Genomic DNA, 16,925 nt, shown 5'->3' on the forward strand with positions numbered 1-16,925 from the left:
CTCCCCAGATTGCAGCGTGGGGATCCCCCAGGTCCCTTCTCGCTCAAAAATTCCCTGCTCCCTAAGAACTTCTCATTGAAGCCAGGGGTTCAGGGCCCATGTGGCAAAAGTTAAGTGAGGAAGTGAGAAGGTGGGGGAGCAAGGGGGACCAAGGCAGCCGACTCGGACCCCAGCCCAGTCAGGGCCAGGTGGGGACTCCAGGCCCAGGAAGCTGGAGGGGGTGTGCGCCATCATCTGACTCGGGGGAGCACTCAGGACTTAGGCTGAGTACATGGGCAGGGCCCCAGGGGTGGTCGGGGAGCTGCCCTTGGTCCTGGGCTGGCAGGGAGACATGCTCGGGAACGACCACAGGGTCCCTCAGTGTGCTGCTTCTTGACACTAGGGGATTACAGAGCCCTTGGACAATTTGACAGCACCCCAGACCCTCTTCCCTGGAAAAGTCACATGTGCACCCATAGGGTATTTTGCACACTTACAGGGATTTTGTAGGTTCTGCATGAAGAATCCTCAGGAACATGAGCACACACCAAGGATAGGACAGTGGTGATACGTGTGATACGGAGGCATAAAGATGTCTGCAGGAGCCCAGGGAAGGGTGGGGAAGGCCCGTTTGAGGGCTTGGGAAGCATCCCTGGTGAGGAGGCAATGAAAGGATGGGTGGGTGGGTGGGCCAAGGCTGGGCAGAGCCTGACAGGCGAACCGGATGGGGGTGGTGGGGTGGGTGGGGGGGGAGACCCAACCTCAGCTTCTTCATCTGTGAAAATGATCAGGGTACTACCTTGCAGGGTACTGGTGAGAAGTGAATGACAATCAGTGGTAGCTTAAAAGGGAGTGCGTGTGGGCAAATCGAACGTTGGCTCCCTTCCGGTTTTCTTACCTGGCCCCAGAGCTTTCGAGGGGCTGTTACACCCACTCCCTCACTCAGCAAACATCTCCGAGGCCTGTGACTACAGACAGGCACTGTTGTAATTGTCAGGCCACAAAGCCTGAGGCCAGATCGCTGCCTTCCAGTGGCTTCCAACATGGCGGGTGGAGACAGAGCTACAAACCAGTTTTCCCCTTAGGAAGAGGAATGACAGGACAATCCCTCCAATTAGAGCTTCCCAAAGGACATGGACATGGCCAAGGGATGGGAGCAGAGGGAAAGGGCATCTTCATGACTGGAACAGAATGCCTTGGAGACACCGTACCAAGAGGCAGCCCCAACTACTGCCCTGGGTTCGGGCCTACAGCCCAGCAGGACGGGTCACCCGTGCCCTGCTCCCTCCACCGCCGAACTCCCAGCTAACACTCACGCCTGAGCGCCAGCCCCTTCACCTTAGTTTAGCTGCCTTAGTTTCTCATCCCCTTCCAGACCCGAGGAACCTGCTACTCTAAATCCTCGGACCCTTCACACAGAAGCCCCGCTCACGACACCCAATCCCAGCTGATCTCTCTGAGGCACCACAGGCCCACCCTTCCACCCAGGAGAAGACAGCCTGTTTCCTGTCCAACACAGTTCCTTGAGCAAAACCTCATCCCTGTTCATCTAAGGCTTTACTTTCACACACACAAACACACACACACACACACACACACACACTCATCACTTATACGTACAGGACAGACACACCTGAGGACAGATTGAATAGGAATCAGGAGTAAAGGCAAGTGTGAGCAGGTGCAGTGAAGGTGCTGCCTCCCAGGCCCACAGCTTCTGTGGCCCAGGCGAGGCCGTCCCTCATTCTTTAACAGGCTCCGAGGCAAGGAAGCACCTGCTACTAGCTCTGCCTGTCTCAGTTTGAGGCTCCCGGTGCACCGTGAAGCTTGTCATCAGACTGTGGCCATGTGTCAGGCCCATCCCTCCCAGGGCCTGCTCTCCCCACGAGGAGAGGCGTGAGGCGAGGGACTCTTCATCTCTCCACCACTGGTGTTATCCCAGCAGGTGGGGGCCTTAATGGCCCTGCATCTCATGCCTTAGAAATGCCTGCCAGGGGTGGGGAGGTGGTGGGCGTGACTTTCAAATCCACCCTGAATTGGGATTGACAGGAAGTTGGAAGAGAAATGACCGCCTTATTGACATGTCCACTGTGGTTTTAGCCACGGGACCTCCACATGTTCTATGGATAGTATTAGAGTTGTCAGTACTTTCTGGAATAAAGCATCAGAGTCTTAAGGGCTGATGAATTCGGGTAAACTAACATGACACCTTCCAGGTCAGCAAAGACACTTGGCCCATCCCATCTAAATCTGCAAGTTTTACTTTTTAATTGCTAGAGGTAATGACGTAAAGCTTGAAGAAAATTTATCAGCATCTTCCATAAAAACTTCAGAAGCCTCCAGATAAGAAACATCTATTTTTTTATTATTTTTTTAAAGAAACATCTATTGTAACGTATACACAATTAGTTGCTATCTGATACAAGGACATTTATTTCAATTCAACCTTAGTTCTAAAGCGAAATATCCACGTTCCTCCCTCTACTCCTTGGCAGGGCTCCTTAACTCTCAATGGGATTGCATAGGATGAATGTAAGGGATCATAAAATGTGATGCAAGGAGGGTGGCATGGCATTCTCTTAGCTGCTCGTATAAAAGCTGAAAAAGGGAGAAAGAGCTGAGTGTGAAGACTACGGGCATCCCCGTGTAGGGTCACATATCCAGTTACAGAACCCATCTCATCAACCTGCAGTGCAAAACAAACACGGTGGGCCCAGAATTCCTTTTGGCCACCCCCAGAAGGTGGGCAGTGCACTTCCCAAGGGCGGCCCCAGAATCTTTGCTATTTCTCTTTGGTTCAGAGCATCCAAAAGTCGTGGTGGAGGCTAAGCTGGAACTCTCAAGAAAACGTTCTATAGGCAGTTACAGGCAGCATATGGATGTGTTGGCTTTCAATCTAGGAAGTAGCTGTAGAAGATCCTGAGCCCCACCAGCTTTTGCCAAAATGTATTTCATCCCGTTATTGCTCCGGATCAATTTCTGTTCATGGGAAACCGCTGGTGCTAGCAAGAGCAGGGCTGGCTGGGCTGGGGACAGCCAGAGAACGTCGGGGCTGAGATGGCTTGGCTTCTGCACCCTACCCACCTGTCAGTACGTGCAGGACCACAGCCACCGAATCGCTTCCATTCTCAACTGCCTGGCTTTCAACCTGCAGAAAGAAGGGTTTGGATGAGATGAAGTCCTTGGAAAAATACTGATTGTGTAGGACTACGGTGAGGCCCTGGGCCAGGGAGGCGCTCAGAAGGGGTTAAAGAACGGAAGGGCCAACTATGCTGGTGCTTTCCTACTACAGATAAAGTGATCCGATTTGTGCTGTACGTGGAACAGTGGAGAAGAGCATAGGGGGTGGTGGTGATGGGCCAGGGACTCTGCCTTGGTCCCCATCTAGCTACCCTGAGAACGGAGGAGAGCTCTGTCCAAGCACGGCTGTAGCCCACGGAGACACACAGGGAGTTGGGGCTCCCTGTCCGCATGCTCTGAACTGGACATGCATGGAGGGTCCACTGCCCCAACAGGAACTGTAATCCTTCAGCTCAATGCACTGTGCCAGCTCAGGGGCAGGCAGTCTCCATGTAGGCAGAATTCCCTGCGGAGTCCGGCGGTCTCTCTTTGGAAGCTTGCCATCCCAGCGCCACGCATGGTGGATCACGTGGGTCCGCTGCCCAGTGCTGACGGTGGAGGGGAGGGCCAGAGGGATGGGGACAGAGGGTAAGAGGAAGGAACAGCAAAAGGCAATGCTGGTAGTAATTAGGACTGTACTTATCTGAGATTTGGTGCTGAGAAATGCTGATGCCGGCATCCACTTGGCCCTCGTTTCCTTAGAGGCTTCCAGGAACTATTTGAGATTCAGGCAAGTAAGACCTGGGGTTTGTCCTCCAAGGAGCTCGCTGTACAGTGGACTTATAGCCAATGATTTTTTTTTTAAGATTTTATTTATTTATTTGTCAGAGAGAGAGAGAGAACAAGCAGGGGGAGCGGCAGGCAGAGGGAGAAGCAGGCTCCCCGCAGAGAGCCTGATGCGGGACTCGATCCCAGGACCCTGGAATCATGACATGAGCCGAAGGCAGATGCTTAACCAACTGAACCACCCAGGCGTCCCACAGCAAATGATTTCTTAAGAGCCTCGGTAATAAACCAGGAAGAAATGCAATCTGTTCCTCTCCGGTGCTACCCAAGATGGTAGATGGATGTAGCCCTGACTAGTTTGCTAGAACATTCTTCCTAAATGATATTCAACTATCATTCTGCCCAGGTAAGGCAGCAAAAAACAAGCAATCTGGGAACTCTAAAATCAGCACACAAAAGCAACTCAGTGAGGCCAAGACCATACTCTGTGCACATGTATGTACTTCACTAAAGGGTTAAGTGGCCAGAACTAAGACAGAAAACCTAGGTCTCTAGAGAAATATAAAATGGTCATGTACAGTAAGCCCGTGCCCCACAAATGTTCTTTTTTTGTAAAGAAAAAACTGAGCAGTGACCTGACCCGAAACTATCAGAGGAAGAAAAGCAACATTAGCTCAAGCCTGAGCAGCAAGAAAAATATGACTCCGTTTGCCAGATAAAATAGGAACTATCTGCAGCTGGATTACCTCTGTGTCAGTCACAAAGGGTCAGTCTACTCATCACATGACCGAGTCTCTCCACTTCAACTAAGTCCCATTGTCCTAATTAAGCCAGCTATTTTCTGATTCATAAAATGCCATTTCACAGAAAAGTGCATCACTTCATTACTACTTCATTACTACTTAGTGTAACGTAAAAGAAGTTACATTTAACTAATGTAAAAACAATTTCCTAATTAAAAGGTAACTTAATGTTCTAAGTGTGATTTTTAAGATGCTGGAACAACCCAAGATTCAGAATATATTTGTAATAACCACCAACATGATTATATGAATTTTTCTTAAGGTCCTCTCAGCAACCGAGGAGAATCATCCCCTTGAATCCGATCCTTTACCCCTAATGGGTCTTCAGAATTTCTAAATCACTTAGTTTTTGTGGATGCACAACAACGACCCAGCACAAGGCACTGTGGGCATCAGTGAATGAATGAAATGAAAGAGCACATCTCACTACTGAGTGTGGCATTCCTTCAGGACAAGAGACAGAACACTGCAGCCAACAGCCCTAAGGGTTCCAGGCCCACATCGATGAGCTCTTACGGGGCCTTCTGCAAATGACCTCAGTCTTTTCGAATGGGATTCAGAATGTTAACTGTCGCTCAGGCATCACAGAGTTCTTCTGGAACATAGAGATCTATAAAATGCATCATGATCTTCGAGAAATAGATCACAAAAGTTTGAACGTTGTTTACCAGCAGCATACAAGAAAAGTCAGGAGATGCAACTTGATGATCCGTTTTGGTTATCGAAGACTCAGGACACTTCAATGGTAATGACAAAACCACTCATGACAGAATAAAGACAAATGACTTCTGTATCTTAGGAGTCTACAGCAACTCGGGCCTGCAGATCAGTATCTGGCAGTGGACATTTAAAATCATTTCATTGGTACTGAACCTCGTATAAATTCTAACATCAAAATTTGTAAGACATTAAGAGAACACAGTTAACATGATGTGACATAAATACAGGCAGACGCTAGAAATCCATTTTCTTTCTTCCCTGAAACCCAGCTACAGAGGATGTGGAAATATATTTTTTTTTATCAAGGATATAATCTGTTTTATCAATAGCTAGGAAGCCATTTTTGTAAATTGTCTGTCAGCTGAAAAAACAATACACTACTTACATCATATTGGAAAAGGAATGACCTCAAGATTTCCAAGCAACACAGCTATTTTTCACATCTGAACTCCCCTGCTGATCATCAAGAATCGTTTCAAATGTCCCATTCTTGGCCTTCAGTTGTGCCAAAGCCTGGACAAGTCCGCAACAAAGTGAGCTGCAAAATACTGAACATTTCTGCATGGGGTGCTCAATCTCAATCGTCTGGCCTCCCTTTCCCTTAGTACACCATCACTCATGGTAGTGTGAAGTCTCTCCTGAATCAAGCTGTGTTTATATTACATAAGGGAAGTGTGAAATCAGAGTTGTCTTGCTTCTCTCTCCTGCAGGCTAATAAACTCCCTCCAATTCATCGTTCTACTGTTCTGTGCTTAGAAACGCTGTGGTCCAAACTCTGTGCTCAGTCAAGGTGTGGCAGGCATGAGGCAAAGGTGAAATTGGCCTAAAAAGGGTCAGGGCTCACTCAACACACTGCAGGATGCCATTGTTTTCTGTTGTGGGTGTATGAGGGATGCAGCGAAAACTGCGACTTGGGGAGGGGGCAAGAACTGCCTTCTCTGATCTAAAATGGTGCTGTTTTCTCTATCAGGCTCTCGAAGCAATTCCCAATGATCTAAAATGCCGACGAAGGAAAGAGAGCTCTTCGCCTCTTTTCACCGAACAGCCTGAAATACTAAAAAGCTAAAGGCAGACTAGAAATAAAACACAATTCCGATAGGTTTTAAACCAGATTTAAGTTTTTTTTTTTTAATTCAAATTGACCCAAAGCAAAACTTACATTACAAAGGAAGAACAAAATACATTATGATATAACACACTAGGAGTTACATGAAAGCTAAATTTGTGGGCAAAGGGCCTCATCCCAATCACATTCTGGGCTAATGAGCGACTCTGCAGGAAAAGTTAGAATCTCTATTTGTGTATGGTCCACTCTGGTAATGAAACTATACATTCTTGTCTCTTAGGGTGCGCATCTGACAAATCACTCTAGACTCCTCATGCTCCAGATGTGTACTCTTGCCACTGCCAGAACAATGAATTCTCTAGCGGAAATGCTGTTCCAAGCATTACGGATAATGAATTAAAAAAAAACAAAACAGTCAAGTCCTCCAAACTAACAAGCGTGGGTTATTTTGTAGTAAATAGTTTAGAAATATGGGAATTAAATAATCTAAAAAACACTCTTAACTCTGCTGTACATTTATAAACACAAATATTTACACACAAAAAAAATCTGTTTTCAAAAGATGAGGTTTGCAGTTCATTAATGATCATAATCTTTTATGAGCTGGTTTCTTTGGTGTACTTGCCAAATATACTTTCATAAAGGTTTAGTAATAGGCTTAAACAATAAATTTCAAAAGGAACATGGAAGGGTCAGCGACAAATCTGATGATATTCGGAACGTTTCAGTGAAGATTCTGGAAAAACCAATCAATCGATTTTTGGAAAATAACTTGTTCTCTCTACTCGTTACGTGACCACCGAATGCGTCTCTGCCAATTAAATTCAAATGTGGACCCGCACGTTGATCCCTATGTTCTACTGGTTATCACCTTTGAGACTAAAATTTTAGTTTTGGTTAAACAGGATATGTGATTGGGATTTTACTAACAAAAATAAAACATTCTTTTTAAGTTTCCAGGTAAATCACACCTCCAACAATAAATAATGGAATTATACACTTCTTCATTAAATAGAAATTTCAATTCCAAGGAAGAGCTCTCATAATTTTTTTTTTTCCGAAGTCGCAGCAGCAATGCAGAACAAAGAATTTACCTTAATCTGATCTTTTTACTTGGAACTCCCTGACTCAAACTCAGTGGCTAACTTAGTTTGGAAACCTCTGAATGGCTGGGGAAAGAAAGTCATTTTCATCTACCTGAATAAATGAATACACGTTTTGAGGAATTAAACCCTGTGTGAAGGTAACGTTACTAGCACTGCTCCGAGTACAGGGTCCCGGGCGCCCGCCCTCCCAGCTCCTTGTCTCCCCGGGCCTGGGGTTTGACGGGGAAGGAACACACAATACATTTCTGGCCATGCACGTTCCTGACACTGCAAGTATGTCTCACTTCTGACTTGGGTACTGGTAGAAAGGATGAGAACACAGCTCAGCTGCATGAGGGACTCTCTATCGGAAGATGACATTCTGGAGATGGGAGACCACCCATTTCTATCCATCAGGCTCCGGTTAGTCTTGGAATGGTTACCAAATTGGCCACACTATTACTGGCTCCCTGCAAAAGAGTCTATGTACCCCAGCAGCAATCCCCCTGAATCATTCTTTTTCCGGAGCTGCCCGTTCTTCAGGCACCTGGGCACTGCCTAGGCACGAGCAGATCCAATATACCAATGCCAAAGCTACTCGGCATCCTAGGGAACTGACTCTGTGCTTGAGAGATAGATATCCCTGCTGGCTCTCTAAAAAAAGGTAAAGCCAGAGTAGGTGCTCAATTCTGCTTAGTTATACTTTCCAGGTGAAGTAGTTTTATACTTAATGACTCAAAACTAGAAATTCAGACAAAAGAAGCCCTTTATCTTGTAAACGTCTGATAACAAATTTATTTCTAGCGCATAAATATTTTGAAATCGCCCAAAGCACTGAGAACAATACTGGGATATTTGAAAAGGTTCTTCTGAAACTAAAATGATGGCATGTTAATAAGCACAGAACACGTTTCCGAGGGCATCAGCGTAGATCCCTAATGTCTCTGGAAACTTTCCCACTGTTACTGACACTTTATCATAACTGTGTTTACACTGCAAACATATGCCCAATCAACCCAGAAAATAAAATAACCTTCCAGAAGAGCTTCACTGTGCATACCCTTAAAATAGATAGGAAGTGTTGAATTAGCCTATTAGGAATTAACCAGACTTACAAATGTGCACCCATTAGAAATTGTACCCTTTAGAAATTTTTTTAACTGGGAAGAAGGAAAAAAAACAAAAACAAAAAACACCATGAAACCACCCCCAAATTATTTAACTGTTAAAGCCAAATGGCTTAACAATATTTTGGGTTATTTTTAGGGAAGACTCTACCACCAGGATATGAAATTTTCTGCTTAAAGTGAAGTAAAAGACAAAGCTTACAATGGAAATGGCACCTGACATCCTATGGTCCTGCAATTAAAATTAAAGTGGCGGTTCCTGTTCTCACGGGCATGTCAAAGCTGGCTGTGGAATGAGAAACATTGAGTGAAATAATGGATAAAATACACCAGAAAGAGTATTGCACGGGAGGCACTGTTTTAAAAACAGAATACACTGGCTTTATAAAGTTATTTTTGTTTCCATTAATTGTTTTAAAAGCACGATTCAACGAGAGACAGAATTGAGACCCAATGTCTCTGGGTAGTGTACTACAGTTGTTAAAAAAAAATAAGTTAAAAACAAGAGCACACCAACAGGAAAGCAGAGGTACTGGATTTATGTCATCCAAGAGCTACATTAATTAGGAAAGGAACAGTTTCAAACAGCCAATTTGTACTCATTAAAAATGAATGAGGTGACAGAGTTACTTTAAAAATTTCTTAGGGCATTTTCCAGTAGAACCCAGGACCCCCCCGGGTGAAACTGTGCCTCCAAACCTTAACAAGTGCTCTGCTGGTTTATAATGTCGTGCACGCCCATGAAACCATACATTTGGAAAGGGGAAATTCTCCACTCCAACGCTGCTTGTGTTGTTTTGGAAAAACAATTTTCGTAAATGCAATATTGTATAGAAAGCATGGACCTCTTAAACTTGGACCAAGAAACCAAATTAAGACCTTCAAGCATGTGGTGTGTGTGTGTGTGTGTGTGTGTGTGTGTGTGTGTGTGTGTGTGTGTTTATATATATAAAAAAAAAATCCCTCCCCTACCATGAAAACCAAACAAACAAACAATCAAAAAACCTAAAAGTGTATACCTGCTTTCTGACTTCACAGCAAATCAGAAATTGCATAGGATATACTTTGTGCAAGGCAAAAAGCCTTTTAAGTATCTGGAATATAACTCCTAATCTTGCTCACAGTTCTGTGTACATCAGATATCATCGAATTTGTGTTTTAAGTAGTCTTTCATGACCTTGGCAATTGGTAGTTCATCAAGTAGCTTTAGGTTTTGAAGGCCTATACATTGTCGAATTTTAATTCGGCACAGGTCCTGCAAGTTTCTGGGCTGTCCTAAAAAGACAGAAAAAAGAAACAGTTACAAAGCTACACAGTACAATATTTAAGGCAGGCTTTTCAGTTCTGAAAAGAATTATTTGTTTCACGGGGACGTGTCTCTCTATGGACTTCACATGCAAAGGACCAGACAGACTTACTGAGAGGACGCGCCCTGGGGACCTTCATGTGAGGTCCCATCTGATGCTTTTCACAACCCTGGGATGATGGATATTTTCACCTCCATGTTACAAATAAGGACTCAAGGGATCAGGGATTTGAGCAAATTGCTCAATGTCAGATGACCAATTAAAGCTTTTTGGACAGAGACTAAAACCAGTTTTTCTGAGTCTAAGCCTGGTATTCTTTTCATTATAAATCAGAATGCCTGTTTTCATCCTGGGATGCCTCTAATATGCTGAGTGAACCTGGGTGAGCAAATCAAAGTTTCTCTGTCTGAAAAGTGGGGGAACCGAATGAGAAGCTATCTAATGTGGCCCCTCCTTCAGCTCACCACTGAGGACACTGGAGCCGAGACACGTAGCATGATCTCCAGGGAGCTTTCCCAAGCGACATCTGCCCACCTGTTCACCATGATTCTGGACATAGCAGACCCTTGGCTGTAGGTACGAGGGCATAGACTGGGGGGCGGGCAGGGAGCCAGGCAGAAAAAACACCCCAAACTATTCTGAATCTCCGTGTCTTCAAACCTCACACCCTTACCGTGTGCCAATAAAAACCACTGCTGTAACTCAACTCAGAATTACAAAATTCAATTTCGTTCACTTCTGAATATCGTATTTTACCAGAACGATTCAGATGACCTCAAACGCAAGCAAGAATTCCGAGCAACAGTGCCTCAGTTGTATCTGGACTCACATAAATTTTGCTCTCATATTAAATGGTAACAAACAGCAAAAGCTAACATGTTGAATGCTTACTCCATGCCATGGGTCCTTATAAGCTCTCAACATACACTAACTCGTTTCATCCTTTTATGAGGGAAGCACTACTTTGATCATCATCCCCATCTTACAGACTCCTTGCGTCTCAGAGAGATTAAGTAACATGCTCAAAGTCAAATAGAATGCCATACCTCAGCGAATCTCAAACTTCTTGGTCTCAAAACCTCTTTGCATTTTTTAAATATATCAAGGACCCAAAAGAACTTCCATTTATGTGGGTTATATCTATCAATAATTACCATATTAGAAGTTAAAGTGAATTTTAGAAATACTTATTCATTAAAAAAAAATAAAAATAAACCCATTACATGTGGCCACAGACAACATTGGTACAAAAAAACAGTATTTTAAAAAACAGTAAGAAGAATGACATTCTTTCACATTTTTGCAAAGTTCTTAAAGGGTTGGCTTAACAGAGGACAGCTGAGTTCTCATATATGCTTCTACATTCAATCTGCTGTGATAAAGTCATCTCGTCTCTGGACAAGTCCACTTATGCTCACGAAAGAAGGAACGTGAAAAAGGCAGATCATGTCTTGGTGTTATGAAAATCGTTTTGAGCTCAGATAGGGGAAAGGGTCTTGTGGACCTCCAGGAGTCCCCAAGCCGTACATGGAGAACAATTGCTACAATTAGTACTTTACCCCTTACTTGAACTGCCCTTGTTTATAGTGATCGCCATTATTCAAAATTAAGTAATTCTTCATAAATGAAAAAGGCTCCTTAAACCTCTCTGTAAGGGCCTGTGTGAACATGTGCTTTCCAAGAGTTACTTAACACACGGTCTTCTCTGAACAAAATTGCAGAAGCTACTGCTTTCCTGGAAACGCCTGTAAACCTGGGGCGTGTGTATCTACGGATACCTGCACGCAGATCAGTGTGAGGCTGGGATACACTCACGCGTCTCTCGCCAACATGTGTCTCCTCCATTTTCCAGATCTCTCCTCAGAAGCACTTCATTAGGGGTGACAAAGGTTCCCCATCAGATACTTCAGAGTTCCTTTCTACTACAGCACTTAATAAGGCTGTGATTTTACATTTATTTGGTGATTCTCTACTAATGTCCACCTTCTTCACTATCTGACATGTTCCATGAGGGCAAGACCACATCTGGCTGCCAATGTGGCCCAACACCTGACACTATCCTCAGTAAAAACTAGCTGAATGAATGAATACTTAACAGGCTTGTCCATAAGGGACAAACCAGTCAACTCATTGCAAAACCCACCCATGTCAACGGCAAATCATTTTCTAACCTGTTTTGAATTATTTTTCACCACCCTTCATGGGCTACCATTAGGAAGGGAATAAATTATCATTGTCATTTTTTGATAAGCGCTTACAGTATTTGATCTGCAAATGCAAACCAGAATATGAATTAGATATGAACCTTCTTTTTTCAGAGTGAAGAATCTGATTTTCCTAATAGATGGCAGGTTCTTTTCAAATGTAATATTAACAAAAAGAACAAGCACAATGTATTCAGGCAAAAAACAGGTGAGGATAAGACTGACATGTAAAAAATATATGCACACTTAAATGGAAACATATCATCCGACAAAGTAGAAAACCTGTATTATCGGGATTTGCTTAGCTAAAGGGAAAAAAGAAGGGATCGAGACAAAGGGTTATGTAAGGGGGATCTTCTGATAGTCCTATTTTGTGTCAGACTGTGCTCTCCAAAAATAACCACAATATCACCTATGCCTCATTTTCTTTTTTACAGTGTGATCCATATGCCCACCTTTAAGAGATGGAGCCTTGGTTCCCCTTCCTTGCAACTGGGTGCACTCATCACTATGGGGGAAGTGAAACTATGTGACTGCGATGAGTAAGTCACAGAAGGGGACATGCTTTCACCTGGTTCTTGGGACATTCACTCTGCCAACACAGCTACCAGCATGCCATGAAGTCTGAGCAGTCTAGAAGGAAGAACTGAGGTCACTGCCCAGCAACCCTGGCTGAACTCCAACCGCCAGCACCCAATTGCCAGCCATCGGAGCGGGCCACCTTGGGAAAGTGGAGAGGCCCCGGTCAAGAGACTCCAGATGACACTGCGTGGGGCAGAGAAGCAAAATAATCCACCATTACTGTGTTAAGCCACTAAAATTTGCAGCATTAAATAACTGAGATTCTGGGACCCCGAAGCAGGGTGTGTTGTCATTAAAAAAAAAAAAAAAAAAAATCTAAAATATGTGGCTTTATCACTGGGACCAGCTGGTGGGGAAGGGCTCTGAGGAGTCTGTTAGGGCTTAAAAGAAAGTTCTAAAATGTTACTAGAAGCTGGGGTTGGGGCGGGGGGCTTTTATTAGTAGCAGAAAGTTTGGCAACACTGTCCCCTGCTGTAACATAGAAAAGTAGTAAATATATCCTAATGATCTAGTTAAGAAGATTCTGCAGGCCCACTACTGGAGGGGCCACTGGCTCTCCTCACTGTCTGTGATAAAATGCAAGAAAGCAAAGATAAGCTGGCACCTGTAATCCAAGGGATGTAGCTACAATAATCCTATCATCCTCAGAAGGTACCTCCACAGGGCCTCTCCCCGGGAGAGATGAACTTTCTATGTCTAAACATCAGAGAGTTTTACTCGATTTGCTACTGATTTTTCTTCTCCTTAAGTGGCGTGTTGTGGCAATCTTTTACTATTCTGGGAGAATCTTATCTTTTAAAGAGCTCTTGACCATGTATAATCTGCAGAATGACCTTTAATGGGAGAGGCACATCTTAGTGGTTAAAAGCATCAAGTCTGGAGCAGGACGGCCCGGGTCTGACTCCTGGCCCCACCATTTACAATCCGTGTGATCTTGGGCAAGATCCTTAGCCTCCTGCCTCAGATTCCTCATCTATGAACCAAGGATAACAACACCTCCGTCACAGGCTTTACAAGCATCAAAAAGTTAATTTTGCTAAAGTGCTTATGGGTATAGTACCAGACACATAGTAAGGGCTATATAAGTATTTGGTGAATAAAGGTTAAAATAGTGATTTTTCAATACTTGTAAGGATAACGTTTGCTTCTCCTTCCCAGAAAAGCAGAGGGTGCTTCCTGGAAGTTGAGGTCTCCCCTCTTCCTGGTGTTAAGAGAGGAAGACAACTAGCTGGCAGCTTACAGCAAAGGAGCCACTTGGTAATCAGTTACGGGGAAACGGTCCCGGCCAAACTGATGGGACTGACACTGGGTATCGCCGCGTGATTTAGGGCAGGCAGAGATGTAAGGACCTTAACCATATAAAAACCCGTGCGGTGATGAAGGGAGGGGTGTCTCTAAGTTACTGCGCCGCCAATGGAGATAGGGACTCATCTTGCCATGCTGGAATGCGGACCGGGCGGCAGGCTTCAACAGGCAGGAGTGATAAGGACTACTCATTGCCATCCCTGCTTATTTCTAAGACTGACTAAGGAGCTTTTTTTTTTTTTCTCAGGAATATCATTTTAGGAACAGAAAATTATGATTCAAAAAGTCCTTACTTTCCAGTCAACCCATCACTCAAAAAAGATTTAGTGTGCACCTCCTATGTACCCCCAAAATGCGCTACGCCATGGCTTAAAGGGGTGAGGGGAGAGAAGGCGGCAGAAGAAAAGAAGGCAGAGAAAGAGAATAAAGAGAATGAAACCAGAAACACTCAACACACACGTGCACAACGTTTACTAGGTGTCGCAGAAAATTACTCCTACCCTGTTAAGTAACAACCGCCTTGTCCAAGGGATTGTAACAGGAGAGACCTGGGGGGATGGCTCACACAAGAGTATAATTTCAGGAATCATAAACACTTTGGGGGATGCAGGAACACTACCAGGTATTCACACTAACAAACTACAACGGGATTGCATAACAGTTCAAAGGGCTGTTAGTCTCTCCATTTGGTAAAGCAGCCCATCATTAGTAATAATTGGGCTGGTATAAAATAGGAAATCAGCTTTTGAAGGGTCTGGTCTAAGATAAATTACAAAACCAGGGCAGCGGCATAATTTAGAAAATTAAATATCCTAAACCACCTCCTTTTGATACCACCATTACCACATTTATGATAGGCTAAACTTATTTGGGTAAAATATTTGTAAAGGTAGACAGAGAGGCAAAACATCTTTGTAGAGCCAGAGAAAAGAAAATGAAAGCAAAACAACGTCCCGGGTCTTCTTTGGGGGAGAGGGGAAAGAGGCCGGCAGTAGAGGGTGTAAAGAAAGATTTAGCCTCCTCTGACTGCTGTCTACAATCTGACTTGTGCCTTTCAGCTACCTCCCCATTTTAGGTCAGCATCTGGAATGGTCTCCCAATACCTCTTCGTTTTATTTCAGCTTCCCATTTTAAAATCCTACCATAAACACGTTTTGTTCCTTTGCTCTTGTCTCTGAATTTCCTTCACAGACACTCAGGATGCAATGTGTTCAACAAATCTTTATAGGACAATGACAGTTTCTAGCTCACCTTAATATAAAAATCGGGGCATTATAAAATAATTTAACTTAGATAAAATCCAAATATATACAGTATCAGCCTTGATGACATTTGTCCATTGGTTACATTTGTTCCCACAGGCTAATGACCTTTGACCTATATTCTTCATTTGCATTAAAACTAAACAAAACCGGGTCCCTGGGTGGCTCAGTTGGTTGAGCGACTGCCTTCAGCTCAGGTCATGATCCTGGAGTCCTGAGATCGAGTCCCGCATCGGGCTCCCTGCTCAGCGGGGAGTCTGCTTCTCCCTCTGACCTTCCTCCCTTTCATGCTCTCTCTCTACCATTCTCTCTCTCTCAATAAATAGATAAAAATCTTAAAATAAAAAACTTAAAACTAAACAAAACCATAGACTGCTTCTTAACAAATAACAAATCTCTAGAAGCCTATACTGAAAACAGAAAGCAATATAAATATCATGAAAAAAGTGAAGAATAAGGCAATGCTTTCTAGATCAAAGGACCTTAAAATGTAGTATAAGTGACTTAGAACTATGTAGTATTGATTTCTAAAAGTAATTTTATTTTTTTTAAAGATTTTATTTATTTATTTGAGAGAAAGAATGAGAGAGAGAGCACATGAGAGGGGGGAGGGTCAGAGGGAGAAGCAGACTCCCTGCTGAGCAGGGAGCCCGATGCAGGACTCGATCCCGGGACTCCAGGATCATGACCTGAGCCGAAGGCAGTTGCTTAACCAACTGAGCCACCCAGGCTCCCTTAAAAATGATTTTAGTAATTGGAACCCAAAGGCCTATCAAGACTATAATGCAGATATCTGGCAAATCCCCAATTTATTACCAAAAAAAAAAAAAAAAGCAATAATAAAAAAATCACCATAGGTAAAATGTGCTACACAAATTCTCTTAAAGAGTTACACTAGGTGGGGCGCCTGGATGGCTCAATTGGTTAACTGACTGCCTTCGGCTCAGGTCATGATCCCGGGGTCCTGGGATCGAGCCTCGCATCGGGCGCCCTGCTCCGCGGGAAGCCTGCTTCTCCCTCTCCCACTCTTCCTGCTTGTGTTCCCTCTCTCGCTGTGTCAATTAAATAAATAAATAAAATATTAAAAAAAAAAAAGTTACACTAGGTAATGCTGTTTTGATATCATCCTACTCTCCCCCCAAAAATCAAAGAAAGTGATTAAAGAAGCATTTGAAAGAAAAACAGAAATAAGGGCACCTGTCGTAGAGGTGTTGTTTTTATGTGATCATCTGCTCACATGCTTGCCGCTGTACTAGATTTAGCTGAGAAAGCCACAGCCTAAATTTTACCTTCTTAAAATTAAAAAAAAAAAGAAAAAAGTCATGACTTGTATTCTTACTTTTTAGAGTTTGAAACTGTTTTTGAAGTTTAACTCCTGCTGCCAAAACATTGTGTTTGACTATTTTTAAATAAAAACACATTTCAGGTTACTGCAGTGTTTGTAAAACAGTATTTTTAAACACCTGTGATGCTGTTCTGGAACGCAACACGCTTAAGTACTTGACAGACTAAGTCTCCCCCAAATAGTTTACCCAATTCAATTCCCATCTACCTAATCTTTTTTTTTTCTTAGAAATAGGAGCCATTTAATTTCCTAAACTATACAAATCAAAATACAACCCAGTCCGACCTTTCACAC

General features: G+C 43.6%; 1 protein-coding gene across 1 annotated transcript in view; it reads right to left on the reverse strand.

The window, feature by feature from the left end:
• Positions 1-6,454: 6,454 nt before the first annotated feature.
• ASB7 (ankyrin repeat and SOCS box containing 7) overlaps positions 6,455-16,925 on the reverse strand; it is a 48,826-nt gene continuing 38,355 nt past the window's right edge. The window contains exon 6 of the mRNA XM_027572445.2: positions 6,455-9,901. Coding sequence (XP_027428246.1) covers positions 9,762-9,901 — 140 coding nt within the window. The 3' untranslated portion in view covers positions 6,455-9,761. The remainder of the gene's footprint in view (positions 9,902-16,925) is intronic.

The sequence above is a fragment of the Zalophus californianus genome, chromosome 6, assembly GCF_009762305.2.
Source record: "Zalophus californianus isolate mZalCal1 chromosome 6, mZalCal1.pri.v2, whole genome shotgun sequence".
In the NCBI taxonomy this organism is placed as follows: Eukaryota; Metazoa; Chordata; class Mammalia; order Carnivora; family Otariidae; genus Zalophus; species Zalophus californianus.